The sequence below is a fragment of the Oryx dammah genome, unplaced genomic scaffold, assembly GCF_014754425.2.
Source record: "Oryx dammah isolate SB20612 unplaced genomic scaffold, SCBI_Odam_1.1 HiC_scaffold_27, whole genome shotgun sequence".
In the NCBI taxonomy this organism is placed as follows: domain Eukaryota; kingdom Metazoa; phylum Chordata; class Mammalia; order Artiodactyla; family Bovidae; genus Oryx; species Oryx dammah.
In genome coordinates this window covers 16,294,607-16,316,380 of record NW_024070211.1, presented here as the reverse complement: position 1 = coordinate 16,316,380, position 21,774 = coordinate 16,294,607, and the positions used below count along the sequence as shown (strand labels likewise).

Genomic DNA, 21,774 nt, shown 5'->3' with positions numbered 1-21,774 from the left:
AATTTTCTCTTACAAAAAGTGTTCAGAACTAATTTTAAATAGCGGTTTGGTCCATATTGAAACATAGTTTAATATACAGGATAATATATATTCTACATTAATTTCAATCATATATTTCATTTTTAAAAAATCAAAAAACAATTACATGGGGAGTTCCCTGGTGGTCCAGTGGTCAGGACTTGGCACTTTTACTGCTGTGGCCCTAGGTTCAATCCCTGGTTGGGAAGCTAAGATCCCATAAGCCGTGTAGTGCAGCCAAAAAAACCCCTCAAAAACAATTACTCAGAAATGTACAAATTCCAAGCTGACTGTTACAGAGTTTGACTAATGGCTAAGAAGTCAAAGTAATGCTTTTGGGCAATAACTTTGCTATGCATCCAAAAGTCAAATGTGTGTCTCAACCATTTAATTTACTTAATATACTAATATCAGGAAATTGTCTTTCCTTAACTTGTGTTTTCATATCTTATTTAAGAATTAAGGCACTATAATGACAGATAGTATAGTATATGTATGTCCTCCAAAACATAATACCAGTCTGAACATAAATAAATATGATCTGAAAAGCTAATCCCCAAATTTTGATATAATTTTAGATAGAAGTTTTCCTAAATCATTTCTCCTTTATTTTCCTTCCAGAATGTCCAGAACTCCAGAACGATCATCTACTATTCAGTTGTTAAACACTGGTGTTAAGTAATGATCAACCTATAATTGTTGGGAAAAAAGAAAGAAATCAATTGAATATGGCCAAAGGGTTCTGTATTACAACATGGCTGAACTGGACATTTCATTTGTCTAACTTTACTGAACATTTATGAGTGTTAGGCTAGCACACACCCGATTAATAAGACATGACTGTGTGCCTGTTCTCTGGAGTGCTCCTCCAGGTAGGGAAAACTATTAGGTAAAAGAATAATTACAATGCAGTGTGAGAACAACTATCTATAATGAAGACTTGTACAAAGTACCATCTTTGGCTTGCTTATAATCGGGTCTTGTGAGATAAGATAAGTATCAGTGACTAAAACATGCCTCTAAAGCTGGAGAGCCACTCACTGACCTGTATCACCTTTCAATACTGTGCCATACCCAGGTGTCTCCTCTCTTCCTGATCTGCATAATCAGGCAAGATAGCCCAGGTTGATAGCACTACTGTCTCAGGTTAAGGCACAAACTCAGATCAAATACTACTCAAAGGAACATAAATTCCCTCATGATCTTAGTAGGTATAGCTCCTGAAGTCTTTAGGTTGTGAAGTGTTTCGAAATTTTTCTCTTCAGAAGAAAAGCTAAGTTTAAAAGCTCAGTTAGAACTACAAATAAAACATTAAGCCTATTTCTCTGAAATTAAAGACTGTATATTTCTGAACCTTTTATATATAGATTCTGGTAGAGAAAAGGTTAAATGGAGTAAAAGCAGAATTTTTCTCCCACAAAGTCAGCTACTGTATATCTTTTAAAAGGTTCCCCAACTATAGAATGTATCTCCTTTCTTCCAATTGTAAAGACACTATCAGCAAAATTATTCCTTTCCCATATAGTGCAACTGGACTCGGTCAAGAATAGAACAGTCAAGAAGAATAGGTTGATAACTTATTTTTTCTTTTGAAGATGGGGGAGGACTGGTATTTATTCCCAAGTTTGGGAAAAAGGAGGTACTTGAATCTCTTTAATTACAACACAGCCTGGCCCACTATAATACACCGTTGATGTTTTCAAGATTTTGCGCAAAGGATATTCTAGCTTTACATACCATAATGTACACAGTAATGCAGAGGAGACTCAACTGTGAGAGGCATTTGTTGTCTTGAAGCACAATTCCAACTAAACCAAAAAGGATTTGCAGAGGAAATTCAGAAATATAATGCCCTTCAACAGGACATGTAGGCTGCAATCCAAATATCATTAAGGATTCCCTAGGGGGCAGCATCTTCTGGGATGGTAAAGTCAAGTTTTCTGTGTTAAGTTCAAGTGCTCAAAAAATGCTGGTACTCAACTGATGACAGTTGCAAAAGCCTCTGGGAAGGTCTGACCTGACCTCACTGCAATTCTGATGTCTTCATTTAAACACAGTTCCTTCTGTGGACAAGGAAAGCTTCCAAACACTATAGGTTTCTCTAGGAGTTAGTTAGTCTCTCAAAGATTCTAGTCAGTATATAAATGTATCTTTTAAGTAAAAATACAATCCTGGGTCAAGATTCACTTTAAACAATATAAAAACCTATTTAAATGATATTTAATGGTATGAGAAATGTTATTTATTGGTGTGTGAAAAAAGATAAAATTTTAAAATTAAGAAGTTTATAAAACACATATAATGTGATGACGTTTATTAAAAACTGTGTGTATATATATATATGAGGGTTTTTTACCAAAAGGATTCATGGCTATTATAGAAAATTTGGAAAATAGAGGACAAAAAACAATAGCTGTAGTCCTATAAACCAGAGATTACCATTTAATATTTGTGTCGGTATTTCCAATTTTTTCTATCATATATATGTACTCCCAATAAATGTAATTGTGAAAAACTTAATCTTTTGCTTAGTCATTAGTCTTGCACTGATTAACATATAATGATATTTTAGGAAACTAAGGTAAATTATAAGATTCATGCACATGAGTGGTTTTCAACCTTGGTTCCATATTAGAATCGCCTTGGGGAATATTTAAAATTCCCAATGTCTGGACCACTCCCACAGACCAATTAAATCAGAATCTCTGGAGATGGGACCTAGGCATTAGTATTTTTCAGAGTTCCCCAGGTGACTCCACTGAACACCAGAGTTGAGAACCACCACTTGACAGCTTTCCCTGCTTTGAGCAAAACGTGATTTATAGCAGTGCTTTCTTAAACTTTCATGTGCATATGCTATGCTATGCTAGGTCACTTCAGTCATGTCCGACTCTGTGCGACCCCATAGACGGCAGCCCAGTAGGCTCCTCTGTCCCTGGGATTCTCCAGGCAAGAATACTGGAGTGGGTTGCCATTTCTTTCTCCAATGCATGAACGTGAAAAGTGAAGGTGAATTCGCTCAGTCATGCCTGACTCTTAGCGACCCCATGGACTGCAGCCTACCAGGCTCCTCCATCCACGGGATTTTCCAGGCAAGAGTACATGTTCATATAGATCATGTGGAAATCTTGTCGAAATCTAGATTCTGGCTCAGTAGGTCTGGGGTAGGAATTGAGATTCAGCATTGGCTCAAGGGCCATGGTCTGAGTAGCTACAGGGTTCTGGGAAGGAAAACTCTTAAATGGAAAAAAACATTTACAGCCACTGAAGCCCATGCTCTATGCCACCAGGCAGGGAGGGCAGTCTACCACGGATGGACAAAGAACTGATACAGGGAGTTAAAAGATGTTTCTAAAAAGTAAGATTTTAGGGAAGCAAACGTTTGGAATAACTACATTTTTCAGGGGAAAACAGTCGCTAGAGCTTATATAGTTCATGTGCACAGAGAAGGACAAGAGAGAATGAAGACAAGAAAGGTGGGCAGTGTAAGAAAAAAAAAACCCATCAACTGTCTAAAGAATTGTTATGGGAAAAATAAAATCTTTGGCTGCTGTGCTGGCAATGGATGGAGAAACACTACAAGGAGATCTGTAGAATATTTCACTGCCAAAACATGTTTGGGAAGCAGTACAGCTAATAAACTGAAGTTGGTACAGATTACTAACCATCCTCTATCAACCCACTCCTGGGACCTAAGAAGAGACCCCGGGAGTATAAGTCTCTCCTGGCAGCACTTAAGGAACCAACAACAAACAGTGGACTATTTGCCCACATGCTTCTCACTGTGTGCAGAAAGAACACTGAGATGCTCAAACATGGGGTCTTATGAAGCTTCTTGGGGCTTCCCAGGTGGCACTAGTGGTAAAGAATCTGCCTGACAATGCAGGAGATCTAAGAGAAAGGAGTTTGATCCTTAGGTTGGGAAGATCCTCTGGAGTAGGAAATGGCAACCCACCCCAGTATTCTTGCCTGGTGAATCTCATGGACAGAGGAGCCTGGCGGGCTAAGTCCATGGGGTCGAAAAGAGTTGGACACGAATGAAGCGACTCAGCATGCATGAAGCTTCTTGGCAACACTCTACTTCAGATTTCTTAATTTCAATGGAGATGGAACAAAAACGTTTTTTTTTTCCTCCTGAAAATTAGAAAAGTTTAGCCTATTTTGTAGAATGACAAACTATGTAAGTATTCATAAATAGAAAACATAAGTTTTCATAAATCACCAGACTCTCCTTCAAAATAACTTCTAAAAACAATAAAATAGGAAAACTTTTGCATAAAATTATCTGGAAAATTATTTGAATCAGCTGGTACACTTTATCAGATATTCCTTATCAGCTCAGCCATGTCTGGGTAAAGTTCTGTTCAAACAAACTAAAGAGGAAGAAACTAAAGGGGAAGACTTTACCAAGTAACGAAAAGAATTCTGATGTTATATGATTCATGTTACACATCTCCTGGATCTAAGAATCTTTGGCAGAATCATACCCAACCATAACGGTTCCACTGATCTGTATATTCAGTACTTACTTACTATGTAATGGTGATGGTTAACATGTGTTGAGTGCCAGATGTTGGCTAAGTGCTTTATCCACAGCTAAGTTAATCTGCACAACCCTATGAAATAGGCATGATTATTACAGTCCTTGTATGGATAATAAATCTATGGTTTAGGGATGGCAAGTACCATGCTCAAAGGTCATGAAGCCAGTATGTCATAATGCTGGTTTTTGAGTGCCTGATTTCAATACATATTCTCTTAACATTTATATGACATAAACAACCCTCCTGTGTGCTAAGTCTGTACCAGGGAAAAACTATACTTAAGACTGGGGGACAGAAGGTAAGTTATGATGTCTAAGCTTGTGGAACAGGACAAGCAGTTCTTCTGGGACACGAGGCTGGAAAGGTACTTCAAACACTGTAGAATACAGGATGCCATATGGTGTTGTGGCATGTCAGCTCAGATTATGCTGCTGGTGTATTCCATGGGTCAGAACTCATTTACATTTGGGGTCCCTGATTCTTGATCTTTTATATATTCTGGATGAGCAGAAGACATATTTACAAAGAGGACACACTATGTGACTATAGACATAATTTCTTTTAGCTTAGGCAAGCTTTCCAGAAATTACTGAACCACTCTAACCCTATAAAATCAAGGAAGCCACAACAATGTCCAGATAAGAGATCTAGTACTAGTTGAGGGGTTGGTCTCCTCCACATTCAAATGGTAAGGGGTGTTGCTGGATAATCTAGTCCAGTCAGGACTAGGAAAAAAGAAATGTGTCTCAGATTGAGGTTCTTGTCTTTCTACTGAGTTTCTGTAACAAATCTCCAAAGGCTAAGGGAAACCCCACTGAAGGTATTAGCTGAACAGTGGCAACAAAGATCAATAATTCTTAATGAATGATTCATTACCAGTGCAGACAGATAAAGAAAGTCCTAACTTTTCTGCATTTCTCAGAGCTAGCTACCTAGCATGCATTCGTGCTCAGTCACGTTCAACTCTTTGGGACACTGTGGGCTGTACCCCGTCTAGCTCCTCTGTCCATGGAATTTCACAGGCAAGAATACTGGAGTGGGTTGCCATTTCCCTCTCCAGAGGATCTTCCCCACCCAGGGATGGGACCCACGTCTCCTGTCTTAGCAGGTGTATTCTTTACCACTAAGCCACCTGAGAAGCCAGTTTCCTAGCAGTCTTGTTCAACTTGATAACTGCAAACTTACTAGGGAAAAGGTAAACAGTATTTCCAGCCTTATTTGGCTACATTAATCGCTTAAAGCTGGTCTTTCAAAGAAAGAGGCAGGGGAAAGAAATACTATCTGAGTACCTACATTCAATATACCAGTTGAGCATTGTCCTAAGAGCCCCTCCCTTTTCCATTTTTCAACCTTATCTCACTTGATAATGACACGCACATGAAACTGATCTCAGAAGTTCCTTTCTCAGGAACTCATGAGAAACGTACTCAGGTACTCAACACAGCTCGCATTCAAGTGAGGCCTGTCCATACTACATGTTCTTGAAAAGAAGTGACTTCAGGCAGCTGCAAGGTCCTGGATATCTTTATGAGGACAGGCCTCCAGTGCTAGAAGAGCTGAGGAAACTGATGAGAGGATGATAAAGGCAGGCAGACCTCAAACATTCCACAAAAATGGTCATTTTGCTCCACCTAACAATGTTCTTTTGGGATATGGTTAGTAGAGAATAAGGACTATGGACTGAGCTATTGTTGCTGTACAGCTGTACCCTCAGTTATCTGTGGGGGACTGGTTGTAGGACCCCCTCACATCATAATCTGTGGATGATCAAATCCCTTCTTTATAAAATGGTATAGTATTTGCAAACAACTTATGCACATTCTCCCTATACTTTAAATAATCTCTAGAGTATTTATAATATATAATACAATGTAAAGTGAAAGTGAAGTCGCTCAGTCATGTCTGACTCTTTGCGACCCCATGGACTATAGCCTATCAGGTTCCTCTGTCCATGGAATTTTCCAGGCAAGAGTGCTGGAGTGGATTGCCATTTCCTTCTCCAGGGGATCTTCGTGACCTAGGAATCGAACCCAGGCCTCCCCCATTGCACGCAGACGCTTTACCGTCTGAGCCACCAGGGAAGCCCCATAATACAATGTAAATGCTATATAAATAGTTGCTGGCATGGCACTCAAGTTTTGCTTTTTGGAAACTTTCTGGAATTTTTTTTCTTGAATATATATATATTTTAAATTTAGCTGCACCACTAGGCATGTGGGATTCTAGTTCCCCAATCAGGGATCATACCCATGCCCCCTCATTGGAAGGGTGGAGTCCTAACCACTGCGCCACCAGGGAAGTCCCCTATATATTTCTGATAATGTAGTTGGTTGAATCCCTGGATGTGGAACCCATCAATATGGAAGGCTGGTTTTACTGATCCACAATGGAAACAAGATTCTACTTATGATAGCAGAAGTCCCCTGTTGTAAGATGCATTCAGTTAATTAAGTATTTTAGATTAATGATCTCCTTGAAATGCAGCCGTGCGTTCAAATATCAGAGTACACCTCTTGCTTTTCTATCCTCTGAACAATAGCATGGATTTCTTATTTGAAAGGAATTCAAGACCTTACAACTTGCTTTAAGGAACTGAAAATTTGTAGTGTAATAAGCAATCTGAAGTTATCTTACCTGACACAGAAAACTTGTTGTTTATTATAAAGTTTTTGATATAAAGACGTCTTACCTTATTCAGCTAATCTTTGAAAAAATGCAAAAGGAAATGAGAAAATCTTAGGTAGGGAAAGAACTTGGCAGTATGATCCATATTATGACATGGAGGATACTTTGACTGAAAGAGCAGGGTTACTATCTGAATCAATCCTTGCCAACTGTAGCTTTGCTCCTGAAAACTAGTTCAGAAAGCAGGTTGACAGTTTTCTACAGACAGTCACAGTAACTTTAATATTTTTGTCAAGATCAAAACTAGTATTTCTCATGAATTCACATAGGTGATTTACTAGCATTTGCCTAGAGAGCCAAAGGAACAATGTTCAGAAAGTGATGACAGAATGCTTGTTTTACATGGAAGGTAACACTGCTATGGTACTCTTTACTTTCTCACTAAATTATTTCCCTTCAACTCTCCAAAGAGAGCTGCCATTGTTCATTTTCCCTTTTCTACTACTATAATCATGCTAACCATCTCATTCACATACTTACTCTTTAAACATGCATACTTACTCTTTAAAAATGCATTGAAGTTCGACTGTGTATCAGGCACAAATTGTCCTGGGGATTCTACAGCCATGTTACTCAAAACGTGGTCCACAGACTGGTGCTGGTTTGTGAATGCACTGGTTACCTGTCTATGACAAGGGTCTAAAAAGTTTAACAGGAATTTAGCAGAGTAATTTGAATGTTGATTCTAATAATAAAATTTTTGACATTTTGTATGTCATCTTTCTAATAACTCATTTTTATTTATTTTATGAAAACATCAGTCTATAAAGGATTAGAAGTGAAAATCTGGCTTGCAGTCCCCAACCTTTCTGACACCAGGGACTGGATTTGTGGAAGATAATTTTTCCCTGGATTGGGGTAAGGGATGATTTCAGGATGATTAAAGTGCATTACAATTACTGTGCACTTGATTTCTATTATTATTATATCATCTCCACCCCAGATCATCAGGTGTTAGATCTAGAGGTTGGGGACCCCTATTCGAGAGGATAGAAAGATAAGACCTTGGCTCTTGCTTGACATGGGCACAATTAATCCCATGTGAGCATTAAAAAAAAATCTTTCCATCCTCAGATACACACATTTCTAAGGAACTTTATATAACGTTCAAGCTTTGTAAATAGGTTTGGGGAATACTGACCCTTTCTTTTAAAGGTTATAAGTTAATAAATAGGTTAAAAGAACAATGGAGAAGGGTGAGATAAGAAGGTAGGTCAAGTAGAAAAGACAATTTAATAAAGAACAGGAAACCAACAGGCAGCCAGGAGGGTAGTAGGTATGATGAACTGCTGAAAGCCTGGAGTGAAGTTAAGAGGGTCAGTCAAGGCTTACTGGAGGGAGGAAGACACTGAGTCTAGTCTCAGCCATCCTTTCCATTCTCCAGTCACCTCCTACCTTAGTTCCTAGGCACAGCCTAGCCTCCAGCTACCCCTAATTGCTATACTTCCCAAAGACATTATTTTTTTTTGTTTGAGTGTTAACAGACTACTGTTCCACTCCATCTAGAATGTGTATCCCCCCATCCAGTACTCTCCTTAAGGACTCAAGTGTTGCTGTCAACCTCTCTGACCATGGTCCCTGACACACCCTGAGGCAAAGCTCTTATCCCTCTTCAGTGCACTTCTACACTTGTTTAAACTAGCATCACATTACTTATCAGAATGTACCATGAATATAAGTCTCCGAGTCAAATTCCATTGGCACTGTATTATTTACCCTTCTCTTCTCAGTGCTCAGCACATAATTGCCTTTCACATACGTGTTGAACCACACTGAGCATCAGAGAGTAAGTCAGAGGGGTTGATTAGATTCTTGTTCAGGCTAAGCAACCAGAAAGCAAGGCTCACTGAAAAGTGCCTAGAAGCCAAACAAGTAGAGCTGCTCATTCAGGGTTCAAAAGGCTATGGAAAGGCCAGCTTAGCAATGGAGTTCGGCAAAAAACAAAAGGCAACAAACAGACCCCAAAACCCCATTCTCCTTAGGGAGAACAGTTTCATCACTAAGCCAAACTGTACTTGAAAACACATTAGAATGAAAAGCCCATTCTGTATTAAGTTGAATTCATCACTTGGCAGAGTAAATTATACATGGGAATGCGGCTCATTACCTATAGTCTGGAGGAATTTCAAGGTAAGTAGAATTGTCAGGCAAAATGGCTGACTAAGCACAAATGACATATGCTAACGTCTACTATGGCTGACCTGAGCAATAGGAGGCAAAGCGTCAACACCAAGGTCACAGGCATGAGGAAAAACCTCCTCCTTCTCATTCCTCTGGGGTGGAAGCAGCTGCAATGACCAGCAGTAAACAAAGGGAGTTTCTATTTAGTGGTATTCTGAGCATTTTCATCATAGGAGTGCCTTTCTTTGCTCTGCTTTCCTCATTTTTGGTTGTAGCTTTTTCTTTCTGTTCTTGTTCTCTGTACTTAACACTCTGCCTTTATGATCTCTCCCCTCTAGAACCCTCTCTTCCTTGCTCACTTTCTGAATTCACTTCCTTCTCTTATTCCCATTATCATTCTTTTTTTTTTTTAAATAAGGTATTCATTCAGCAATCCTTTAAAAGATTATTTATTTGACTGCACTGGGTCTTAGTTGTGGCATGTGGGCTCTTTCAGTTGTGGCATATGGGATCTAATTCCCTGACCAGGAATGGAAACCGGGCCCCCTGCTTTGGGAGCACAGAGTTTTAGCCACTGAACCACCAGATAACTCCCCCTGCCTTTCATTAATTCTTAAATACCAAAACCCTCCTTCTAGGCTCCTTCTGCCCTAGCACTGGTTATAGAGAGCATCCTATTTTTTAGTATGTTTAAAAAACCAGTTCTAATTGATGGGCATTTAAACTCCAAGAGATGGTGAGGGACAGGGAATTGCAAAGAGTTGGACATGACGTGGCGACTGAACAACAACATTTTTCTTTGCCCGATAAGTTCCCAGTGGTTTTTCCATGTGGTATTTCTCATATGCATGGGGACAGGTGAGAAAATATAAATGGATCCCTGAGAAACTTGGTATCAGTATCCTTGAAACATAATATGCACACCGTGATCAGTGGTGATATCCCAGTGAAATAATACTCTGGCCTGGCAGAGGTTCTATGCTTGGAAAATGCGTAATCAAAATGCAAACTGGCCTGGGAAGAGTGGAGGCAAGTAATTCATAACGAGAAAAAGATCAGTATTTGAAACATAACACAGCCCTCTCACTAGCAAAGACAAACAATGAAACAAACCTCTCTTTTTCTAGTAGGTGTATTCTTCTACTGATATATGTGTGGTTATGTGCCTGAAACTGCTCAGAAACAAGCTAGAAGAGACATAACCAAAGAGATTCATAGAGACTCCCTTTGCATTTTTACTCACTTCCCAAAACCTCCTGATGGAGGAAGAGACAACATAGGGTACTTTCCCAAAAGGATCAGCAGCTGTTTCTTATACATTATTCAGAGGAACAGGAATATTACCTTAAATTCTATTGAAATCCACATTTAGAGATCCCAAATTTTACCTAGCTTTAAAAATGCTACAGTATTGAAAAATCAACGTCCTCAAGTTATAACCCTTAAAAAAAAAAAAAAAAAAAAGGAAAACCAAAGATGATTTTGGCTTTCAAATGGAGCATATGTGCCTTGGAGGGGGCTTATTTCATCATTCCAGCAGCCATAATTATCCTCCAGAATTGTGAAAAAGGCTTCAGATGTCTAATCTGGAGTTAAAAAAAAGGATCACTAAGGCTCTGGTTTTATCAACACCCTGAAACATGGAACCTAAAATTTGAAAAATAGAAAGCAATCCTGCAATTTAAAGCAAAGATAAATAATTTAACAGGCTACCGTTTTTAAAGTGAGGTGACAAATATTATTCCACTCAAATTTCATAATGTCTCTATGAGGCAGATGGAACAAGCATTATCCTTGTCTTATAAGTGTTAAGCAACTTGCATAAAGTTGGATAAGCTTTAAAAAGTGACTTCCACTCTTTAATAAAATCTCTCTGCCTACTCAAGCTACTTCCCTAATCTCTGCTTTCTCAGTTCACCAGATTTCTTGGAAAAGTAATCTATTCTTTCTGAATTTATTTCCTCATCTATTATCCACTTTTTAAATCTTGGTAGTTAATTTGTTTCCCTAGATAGCTACTATTCTCAAAAAGATCACCAAGAAAGGATCATGGAACTTTCAGTAGAGTCTCAAATAGTCAATGAGTGAATGAAATTTCCAGCAATCTCAAGGACTTGTTTTTGATCCTCATCCTTTCTCATTCTTTTTTTTTTTTTATATTTGTTTATTTATGGCTGTGCAGGGTCTTTGTTGTTGTGAGTGGGCTTTCTGTAGCTGCAGCGAGCAGGAGCTACTTTTCATAGCAGTGTGTAAGCTTATTGTGGTGGCTGCTCTTTCTTTTTTAATTCAGCATTTTAATAAAGGATTTTACTGCAGCTTGCAAATTTTGCAGGTTTCACAAGAGATTGAGGTTTAAAGAAGTAGTTATGCCACCCTGTTTAGCCTGTTCAGGGCACTGTGGGCGTTTCTCTTGCTGTGGAGCACTGGGCGCTAGGCATGAGGGCTCAGGAGTTGCAGCATGTGGGCTCTAGAGCTCACGGGCTTCAGGACTTGCGGCTCATGGGCTCCAGAGCATGGACTTGGTAGTTGTGCTGCACTGGTTCATTTGGTCCGCGGCATGTGGAATCTTCTCAGACTGGGGATCATTGCGCCAGCAGGGAAGCCCTCTTTCTCATTTTTGACCCCAATTCCCCTCTGAAATCCTCTCTTTCCTCATTTTCCATGCCATCACTTTCCTTCCTCTATGTTACTGTTTTGTATCTTTGAAATTAAACTGCTCAACACCTACTCATCATCCAAGACCTGATTCAAATGCCAATTCTGAAGTCTTCTAGAACGCCTCCAACCGCAGGTTCCACAATATTCTGAGGTTCCTCAGTACTTCATACTACTAGGCACTTATTGCATTGTATTCTGCTTGTTATCATCTCTGTCTCGGTCTCTCCCTCCCTCATAAAAGCTCTTTGGATAGAGAAACTGGCTTATTATTCTGCATCTCTTGGGTTTAGTAAATTAACCTGGCACTTACAGATCCTGCTAACAAATGTCTGAATGAACCACCAGTAAGCAGCAGCCCTAAGGCCAGAGTTCCTCTGCCTTTATCCTTCTCACAGAAAGTGGCTCAAAAGCAAAAGACGTTTAATTTTAAATCTCTCAATTTCTATTCCATGAAGGTAAGTGATCAGGCTAGATTCTCAGATTCAGTCCCTTAAAAACGTTTATTTGGCAGTGACCTGCCTAGGAATCACCCTTTCCAAGTAGAACTGTCGGCCAGGCAGCGGTGCCACACGTGGTAGTTATGACTCTCCTACAATTTGCCCATCTACTCTCTCTCCACCACGTGAGGACTCAGGGAGAAGGTGGCCAGCTGGAAGCCAGGGACCAAATCAGTCAGTATCTTGATTTTGGACTTCTGAGCCTCTAGAACTGTGAGAAGGCCCCCAGTCTGTGGGGGAAATGTCTTTTTCTGGAAAACGTCTTTTATTCCCCCCAGCTAATTCTGCTGCTGCTGCTGCTAAGTCGCTTCAGTCGTGTCTGACTCTGTGAGACCCCACAGATGGCAGCCCACCAGGCTCCCCCGTCCCCGGGATTCTCCAGGCAAGAACACTGGAGTGGGTTGCCATTTCCTTCTCCAATGCATGAAAGTGAAAAGTGAAAGTGAAGTCGCTCAGTCGTGTCCCACTCTTAGCGACCCCATGGACTGCAGCCTACCAGGCTCCTCCATCCATGGGATTTTCCAGGCAAGAGTACTGGAGTGGGGTGCCATTGCCTTCTCTCCAGCTAACTCTAATTGTTAGGAAATTCTCCCTTACCCCAAGCTAAATCCTGCCCTCTGTATCTGAGAATTGAGGAAAAACAAAGAATATAGGGGGTAGGATAACAACAGAAGAGAATAATTTCCAACTGAAAAATAAATCTGTGACTTGACCACTGAGGAAAAAAAATTTTTTTTTGAGGAAAAATCTCAAACTCAAAACCAATAATATAGCAACAAAAATAAATTCTCCAGAGAGGCATCATGATATGCTATAGAAAATAGTAAGTTTGTAAAAAGACAAGCCAAGGTTTAAATTAAGATTCTGCCTTTATCTTAGTGACAACCTTGTCAATCCTTACTTTTCTTGTCAATAAAGTAAGGTTAATATTGTGTAGAGTTGTATATAATAATAATGTAATAATACATCAAAGGGCTTTGAAAAACTGAAAAAGACTATAAGAATGTGAGGTATTATTAGATTATCCCCTTTCTTCTTGTGGCTATATATAAAGTGTTTTTATATTAGAGCTACTTATGTTTAGTTCTCTAGACTGTATTCAAATTCAGAGGCAAAAATTGCTCTCTATAACTTTGAATCAGTGGATCCACGATACACTAAACAAAACACATTAACAACACTGAGTTCCTAAAGAGTTGTCTGAAAAACAAAAAGGAAATGATATCATGCTTTCATTATATCAAATCACAAAAAGTGTTTTGCCTATTTTAGGCGTAGTACATATCTCAATAGAAATAAGCTGCTGAAGAGTCCTTGTTAACCAAGAAAGTTTGTCACCAAATCAAAGAACTGCAGTGTTGAAAGGATTTGAGTCCTTTTGGAAACCATCTACTCTAATATCTTGTTTGATGCATATATAATTCCCTTCTGCAATACTCTTGATGGATAGGCATCCATCTGCTGCTTAAAATATTTTCTGGAAAAAATGTTTCTCTTCAGGTAACTCTAATTATTAAAAGTGGGCTGGGACTTCCCTGGTGGTCCTGTGGTTAAGACTCTGCTTCTACTGCAGAGGGTACAGGTTTGATCCCTGGTCAGGGAACTAAGATACTGCCTGCTGCACAGAGGCCCACCCCGCAAAATCCTCCAAGACAAAAAACAACTGGGCTAAACGCTGTCCCTTGTAACTGCTAACCTTGTGTTCTCTGAGAGCCACAAAGAATACATTCAATTTTAACTCTTTAGAACAGTTTTCTAAAACTTTACAACACTCATATCCTTTGCCCAATTCATTTTCGGGTTAATCCTCCTCAGTTCTCCAATTATTGTGCTGACATTTTTCAAGTGTCTCTCCTCTGGACCAGCTCCACTTCGCTGTGTCCCCCCATCCTCACTGCAGTCTAAGCAAATTCCTCTATAAACAGTGTGCTTCTTTAGTCCAATCCACTGAGATCTTTATGGATATTGGACTTAAGAAAACATATTTGCTTTTCCTCTCAACTTCAAAATTATCAGCAGGTGAAAAGCAAAAGAAGAATGTTGTTCCTAAAATCTTGATTTGAGTTTTATGCATTCAAGCGATGGTTGGAACAGATTTTATTAGACAAGATGGCCTTGCCGTTATAGTATCTACCTCTGATGCCAAAGCTCAGGAATAGGGACAGGCCCATACTTTTAGAAGTGCAGTCCTCCTCTAACATGGTGATTTGTGGACGCAGAGTCCTGACAAGTGATGCCTGTGAGGCAAAAGTGAGGTCAAGCCTAATAACAACCTAGAGCTGGCAAACCTCAGCACCACTGCTAGTCTTCTATCAAATACAATGATGATACAACTGGAATTTTCCATGACAGTTTTACCATATTCTGTTCCATTTTTCCAGAAGTCAATACTATATTTCACTATAAATATAATCCTGGAAAGAAATTTAGAAGGTCTGAAGAAGAATTTAAGTTCTAAATTCCTCCCCCAAATGCAAAAGCAGCAATTCCTGTTTAAAAATCCTAAATAACAAAAACAATAGGATGTTATCGTGATTTAATCAATTCAGGATAACAATAACTTCTCCAAGCCCACGCAGGAAAGTTCTGGAGAACAAACTACCAATCACAGTCTCCATGAAGTCTATGATCTATGATCAAAACAACCTGTTTGGGGACTTCCCTGGTGGTCCAGTGGCTAAGCCTCTGCGCTCCCAAGACAGGGCCCAGGTATGATCCTTGGTTAGGGAACTAGATTCCACATGCCAAATAAAAAAGATTTTGCAAGCTGCAACTGAGACTTTGGGCAGCTAGATACATAAAATCAATCAATATTTTTAAAAAGTCTGTGTGTTCACAGGCTGTATGGGTGGCGTGTTTTACTTTTCCCAAATTTGGGGTTGATAAGATTAAAACTATATTTTAGGAATTATAAACTCCGGACTCACTTTTAACACTTGGTCAAGGTATCTCTTAGGCAATACTAACATTCAAGAAAGTTCAACAGTCTACTACTCTTAACAAGGAAATCTAAGTGACTAGATGATGCAAAACCAATTATTTTTGACTGGAAGTAAAGTCAAAGATCAAGGTGCTCTGAGAAAGAGAAGGTGGGGAGATCCAGGAGCAAACTTTAGAGAGGAAATGCAAGAACATAAGTGAAAATTGCTTTCAGAAACCTCTGAGTCAAACTAGTTCTTTTTTTTGCTTACTGCCATAAATTGAAATGTGACTAGTTGCTAGAAAACAAAATAAATACTAGGTATACATCGATGCTACTTAACTGAACCATTTCTTCAAAGAAGCAAAACAGATATTATAGCTGTTCAGTGAGAAAGAATGAAGTCATTGGTTATACCTCAGAAAAATAAGTGGCTTTCCCTGGCGGCTCAGAGGGCAAAGAATCCGCCTGCAATGCAGGAGACCTGGGTTTGATTCCTGGGTTGGAAAGATGCCCTGGAGAAGGGAAAGTCTATCCACTCCAGTATTCTTGCCTGGAGAATTCCATGGACAGAGGAGCCTGGCAGGCTACAGTCCCTGGGGTCACAAAGAGTTGAATATGATTGAGCAACTAACACTTTCACTTTTTTCACTTACAGTAATATTAACATTACTATTACTATTAATAATAATAAGTATTAATAAAGCAAATAATATAGCACTTAACATGTATTACTTACTATGAGCCAGGCACTGTACCAATCATTTTATATGCAGTCTCATCTAATCCTCTTAACAACCCTCTAAAGAAATGAAATGGATCCTGAGGTTCAGAGTTGAGGGCTCTGCCTAGGGTCACAGTGGTAGAGGCAATAAAATCTGAATCTATCGTCCATGCTACAAAGACTGCTCTGTGCTTTGCTGTAGCTACATATACACTTTTGATAGATACCAATCACTTTCTATAAGGTCTTACACAGACACACACAGACACACACACACACACACACAGAACAAACAAAGCACCCCTTTTCCCCAATAGTTGCCAACACTGACTATTATCAATCTTTTAAGTTTTTGTCAACTAATTGGGAAAAAATTTTTTTTTTTGGTCACACCATAAGGCATGTGGGATCTTAGTTCCTCAACCAGAGATCGAGGAACACTCCCTACACTGGAAGCAGAAGTCTCAGCCACTGGAACACCAGGGAAGTAAGTCCCTTGTTGTTTTAAGAAGGTTGTACATCTCTGAATTTATTCATTGGTCATTTGCATTTTTCTTCTGTGAACTGTTTTTCATATCCTTTGCCTATTTTGAAGATTTGTAGGCAGTCACTTATATTCTGGATATTATATTAATATTTGGAGTATAAGGAAATGAAGAAATAAAGATAATTAGCAATCTTTATTAAAAAATTAAATCACCGCTTCATACCTTGAAGTGAAGTGAAGTCACTCAGTCGTGTCCAACTCTTTGCAACCCCATGGACTATAGCCTACCAGGCTTCTCTGTCCATGGGATTTTCCAGGCAATAGTACTGGAGTGGATTGCCATTTCCTTCTCCAGGGGATCTTCCCGACCCAGGGATCAAACCCGGGTCTCCCACATTGTAGACAGATGCTTTATCATCTGAGCCACACCAAAGCAAATTCCAGATAGATTAAAAATAATGAGATCATAAAAGCATAATTCTTTCTTCTGGCAGTGTGTCAGTTTCTTGATATTAACTTAATAAAATTATAGATTTATGTTGAGGAAAAAATAATCTGATAGGCAGAACCATGCATTACAGCCTACACTACAAAACCAGTATAAGGCTTTCCGTGACAAATCTGTGTCACTGACTGCAACTCAAAGTATTAATACCTATCTTCAAAAATTATGAACATGATAAATTTGTTCAGTTTAAAAAGTTTCAAAATAATACTTATGATTCCATTTAATAAAAGGAAATACAATAAATATTAGCTACATTAGAAGACTATATTAAAATATTAACAAAGGTCATATCTAGGTAGCTGGAGTCTGTAAAAGAAAAATTAAATACTATTTTAAAAAATGCATTGCTTCATAAGATACCCCTTCTAAACAGACACAAAAATAGTTAGACTTCTGAAGGGTCTGTGACTCATTCATTTTTATGTCCTTTAAGTGCACAGTGTCCTGTTCAGAAATTGCCCAACAGACATTTATCGAATGAATAAAATACGGAATGCAGAATTTACAAACAAAATCTCCATATTAGCTACTTAAATACTCAAATTCAAAACCTTGCAGGAGAATCACATTTGCTCCCCAAGTCATATTTCATTCACAACTTTAGTTCCTAAAGTGTATGAGCTAAAAGCAGGTGGTGTAGAAGTGATGTGAAAAAGAAATCTTGGGAATTCCCTGGTGGTCCACTGGTTAAGGGCTCTGAGCTTCTACTACAGGGTATATGGGTTCGATCCCTGGCTTGGGAACTGAGATTCTGCAAGCCTGAGCAGCCAAAAATTTGTTTTTAATATTTCATTTTTGAAAAAACTTATGACAAATATAAAGTTCATGTTGGATTCTCTTAGACACAAAGACTATCCCTGATTTATGAAGTATTGTTATTCATATTTATTGAATACCTATTATAAGCACATGGGCAAAGTTGTTTGTATAAACAGTACATGAATATTTATAAGGAACTTATATGACTTAAAACACATAACTCTGTGACATATCAATCCTATTGTAAACTATACTAAATCATGCTATATTGAACCAATGCATACAGGAAAGGAATGGGAAGAGCTAAATGGATCAGTGAAACAGAAATATTCCAAAAATATACCCAGGTCTTATGGAGACTTAGTACATGTACATGACAAAGATAGCTTTCAAAACAGTGGGGAAAGGATGGCCTAACTACTTAGTAAATGGTAGTGGACAGCGGTCTATCGAAATAGCAGAGGAAGTTAGATTTCTACCAAATACCATATGTATAAATACATTTCAGGTGGATTAAAGAGCTAAACATTGAAAAGAGAAAAAACATAGGAGGATATTTATTAACAGTAAGATAAGGAAGGTCTTCTTAAGACACAAAATTCAAAAGTCACATGAAAAATATTGATGAATTTATAGTATTAAACTTCTGTTCAACAAAAAAAAGGTAAACTGTCGAGAGAAAACATTGGCAATATGTAATATACACAAAGGATTGACATTACAATAAAGAACACCTACAAAGCAATAAGAAAAATACACAATTCAATAGTAAAATGGGCAAAAACAAAATCAACAAACAATTCACAGAAGAAAAAGAAATGGCCACACAGATTTTGTGACTTCTAATAATAACAATGACAACGATAACAGCTAATACAATGTGCTTACAGGCATCAAGTGCTCGGCTAAAGGCTTTAGATATCAACTCATTTAATGCTCACAATAACTCTAGGAGATAACATACTATTTTTATCCTTTTTTAACTGCTGAGGAAATTGTAGCAGCAGTTAAAAGAAGCTCCTCAGGGACACACAACCTGAGCTGGAATTCCACTGCAGAGAGTAAAGCTCTCAAGCCAGTGTATCTCTTAACCACTATGCTGTTAACCTCTCCAGAGACAGCAGTATCAGGGAAACACAAGTTAACACAAGATGTCATCTACTGTTCAAACTGACAAAAAGAAAAAGACCAACACAGTCAATGTGGAAAATAAGTACTATCAACATTGTTGGCAGGAGAATAAAATGGTGATTTCTTTTTGTAGAAATGACTCCTTACAGAAAAAGATACTCGGAACAATTTATCCAATAAAAGGTGGATAACAGGTATTTTCTTATTGAAACATTAATTTTATTTTTCCCTGAAGGTAGTAACAAATCCTAGAACTCTTTCCTTTTCTCTCTTAATTCTCGGATTGAATAAAAGCTACCAGAGGAGGATATTCTGTTGTCTCCATGCTAAATTTTCTTGGTGGCTGCTCCCCATGTGATTTAATCAGCCCCAGTCAAATTTTCCCTGAAAGCCTGTTTCGTGATGCACTAAACAACACAGGTTCTACTTTCTATTCTTTTCCATATTTGTCCTTTGCCTCTTTCTCAAGAGCCAAAGTTTCTCTTGAACAACATCCAAGAACCAAGACTGAAGGTGAGTACCTCAAACTTTCCCTTTTTGGTTTGAAAGACCCGTTCTTATTTTCAGCAACATGTTAACTCCAATCAGATAAAAACATGGCTTCTGAAATCTCTCAATTCTTCAGTCTTCAGTTTACCGTTTACAGCATAAATGTAAAGTAACAATATAAATTACTTAAGGGAAAAATAAAATCCATGTCATAGCTTTTGTAACACTTCAGCCATTCCTATCTATAGGCACTATTAGGAAGAGAAACGGGAAGGTACATGAAGCTATTAATATGTAAAAGAGGCTGTTAGGAAACTTCACTGCGTGAAAGTACTGAAAGTTTATCATGAATGGCAGTAAGCTTAGGTAATATTGCCTTCCCTTAAAAAAAAGAGCATAGCAGGTCAGTTCCCCTTTGAAAAACTTAATTTGTACCTCCAAAACTTTCTGTTAAACTTTTTTGCTGTTGGGTTCTAAAACTTACTACCAACTTGGTTTCTGCTTATGACAAGGCAATGAAAATCTCCAGGGGTGAAATGGACACTGTGGAAACACAGTCAGCTCAGAGAACAGTGCTTGACTAAATCTCCAGGGGAGGAGCCCTACAGGGATGACTACATGTTCATTAAGAGACGAACTGAAGAATGTTCCATATTGTAAACATAGGATGTAAGAAGAGATTAAGGTCAGCAGGAAAATGTGAGATTGGAACGGAGAAGATTGCACTTTTTCCATCTGCATCAAATGGTCACAGATAAACACTCCATTCAAACACAGTTTCACTAGGGTAAGAAGGTAGTACCCGCAGCACCGCAACAGGCCCGAGGCAATGATATCTACACCCTACTAAACCCTACCGTGTCCCCAACGTAATCAAATAATTGCTGGACAGTTCCAGCCTGTCTACGCCTTAACCACACAAACTTGTGCGAGCAGACACACCTTCGCCAGGAGTCCCAGTGCAAAACCAAAACGCCTCAAGGCATCTCACGCACACATCTAGGGTTCTCATTTCGCTAGAAAGACAACTGAGGAGCTGAGGGAGAAGCAGCGACCGTCCAACGCCTCCAAGGGCCAAGACAGAGTTAAGGTGAGGTCCATCTCGGACTCCTCAGTCCCAACCTTCCTCCGCTCCAGCCCTGGAAGGAGCCACAGGTGAGGAAGAGAAGTTGTGGAAACAAGAAGGGGAGTGGCGTGTGGGGTGGGGTTGGGGGGTGCGGAGTGGGATGCGAGAACCCCACTCGCATTGAGAGAGTTCAACACCAGCATCTGTATTTGTCCCACACAAGGTCACTCGCTCCAAATCACTTTCCCCCTGCTGCCCGGTGGGCTTCCCGCCAGAGGCTGCTGGGCTTCGAGGTCAGCCCACCGCGCCCCCTCGGCCTTCCCCTACGGGCCGCAGCCCCTTCCCGGCCTCCCTTCTCGGACCCAAGCGCGCCTCCCCGACTCCGGTTTCCGACGCCCGGAGCCTCTCCCAGCCCCTTTCGGCGGCTCCTCTGCCTCTACCCACGGGGCTCCCATCAACGTCCCCCCTTTCCTCCAGACGCCCCTTTCCCCGCCTCCCGCGCCGGGTCCCGCCGGGGGCCCCCGGACGCCGTTCATGTTCCCCTTTCCCGCCACCCTCTCCTCGGGTGCCCACCTGGCGCGGCCCCCGCCCCCGGCCCGTCTCCTCAGCGAGCGGCCGCCTCCCGATTCCTCCCGGCCCCGCCCCGCTCCCGGGCGGATACAGTTTGAAGCCCCTCAGGATCTCCCTGGCACGGTCGTCCTTGGCTGACATGATGCGGCGGCCGCCGCCTGCGGCTCTCTCACGCTGGCCTGGCGAGCCTCGCAGACGGTGCCCAGGAACTGAGGACGGAGCCGCAGCCCGGCCTGAAGACCTCGGGCGAACAGCGGCAGCGGCCAGACCCAAACCGGCCTCTCCCTCCCCTCAGCTCCCGCTCCTTATCCCTTCTCCTTCCCTCTAGCCTCTGAGCGCCCGCCCTGAAGCCAATAGGAAGCCTGCCTCGGCGATTGGCATCTTGATCGGCCAATAGAAATACTCAGCGGCTTCACAGGGGGACGGAGAGCGTCAATGGGAAGGGCCCTCACGGGGAAGTCCCGTAGGACAAAATTTTCATTCGGCGTGGTTGCCTAGAGTTTGTCCCAGAGGAGAGTTTGCTTTAGATTTGCAGAGGCTCTCCTGCGGCTGGGTACAGTAGGGCTTTGAGATGACAGCAGGTTGCCCTGTGCGATG

General features: G+C 40.2%; 1 protein-coding gene and 1 non-coding gene across 2 annotated transcripts in view; one reads left to right on the top strand and one right to left on the bottom strand.

Annotated features, from left to right (window-relative positions):
- The window catches only part of PDE6D (phosphodiesterase 6D), a 54,898-nt gene extending 33,357 nt beyond the window's left edge, over positions 1–21,541 (bottom strand). Inside the window, exon 1 of the mRNA XM_040228118.1 lies at positions 21,269–21,541. Within this exon, the coding sequence (XP_040084052.1) occupies positions 21,269–21,318 (50 nt within the window). The 5' untranslated portion in view covers positions 21,319–21,541. The remainder of the gene's footprint in view (positions 1–21,268) is intronic.
- On the top strand, positions 155–227 carry TRNAK-UUU. The gene has a single exon. It is a non-coding gene; the product is annotated as a tRNA-Lys (tRNA).
- Positions 21,542–21,774: the final 233 nt, after the last annotated feature.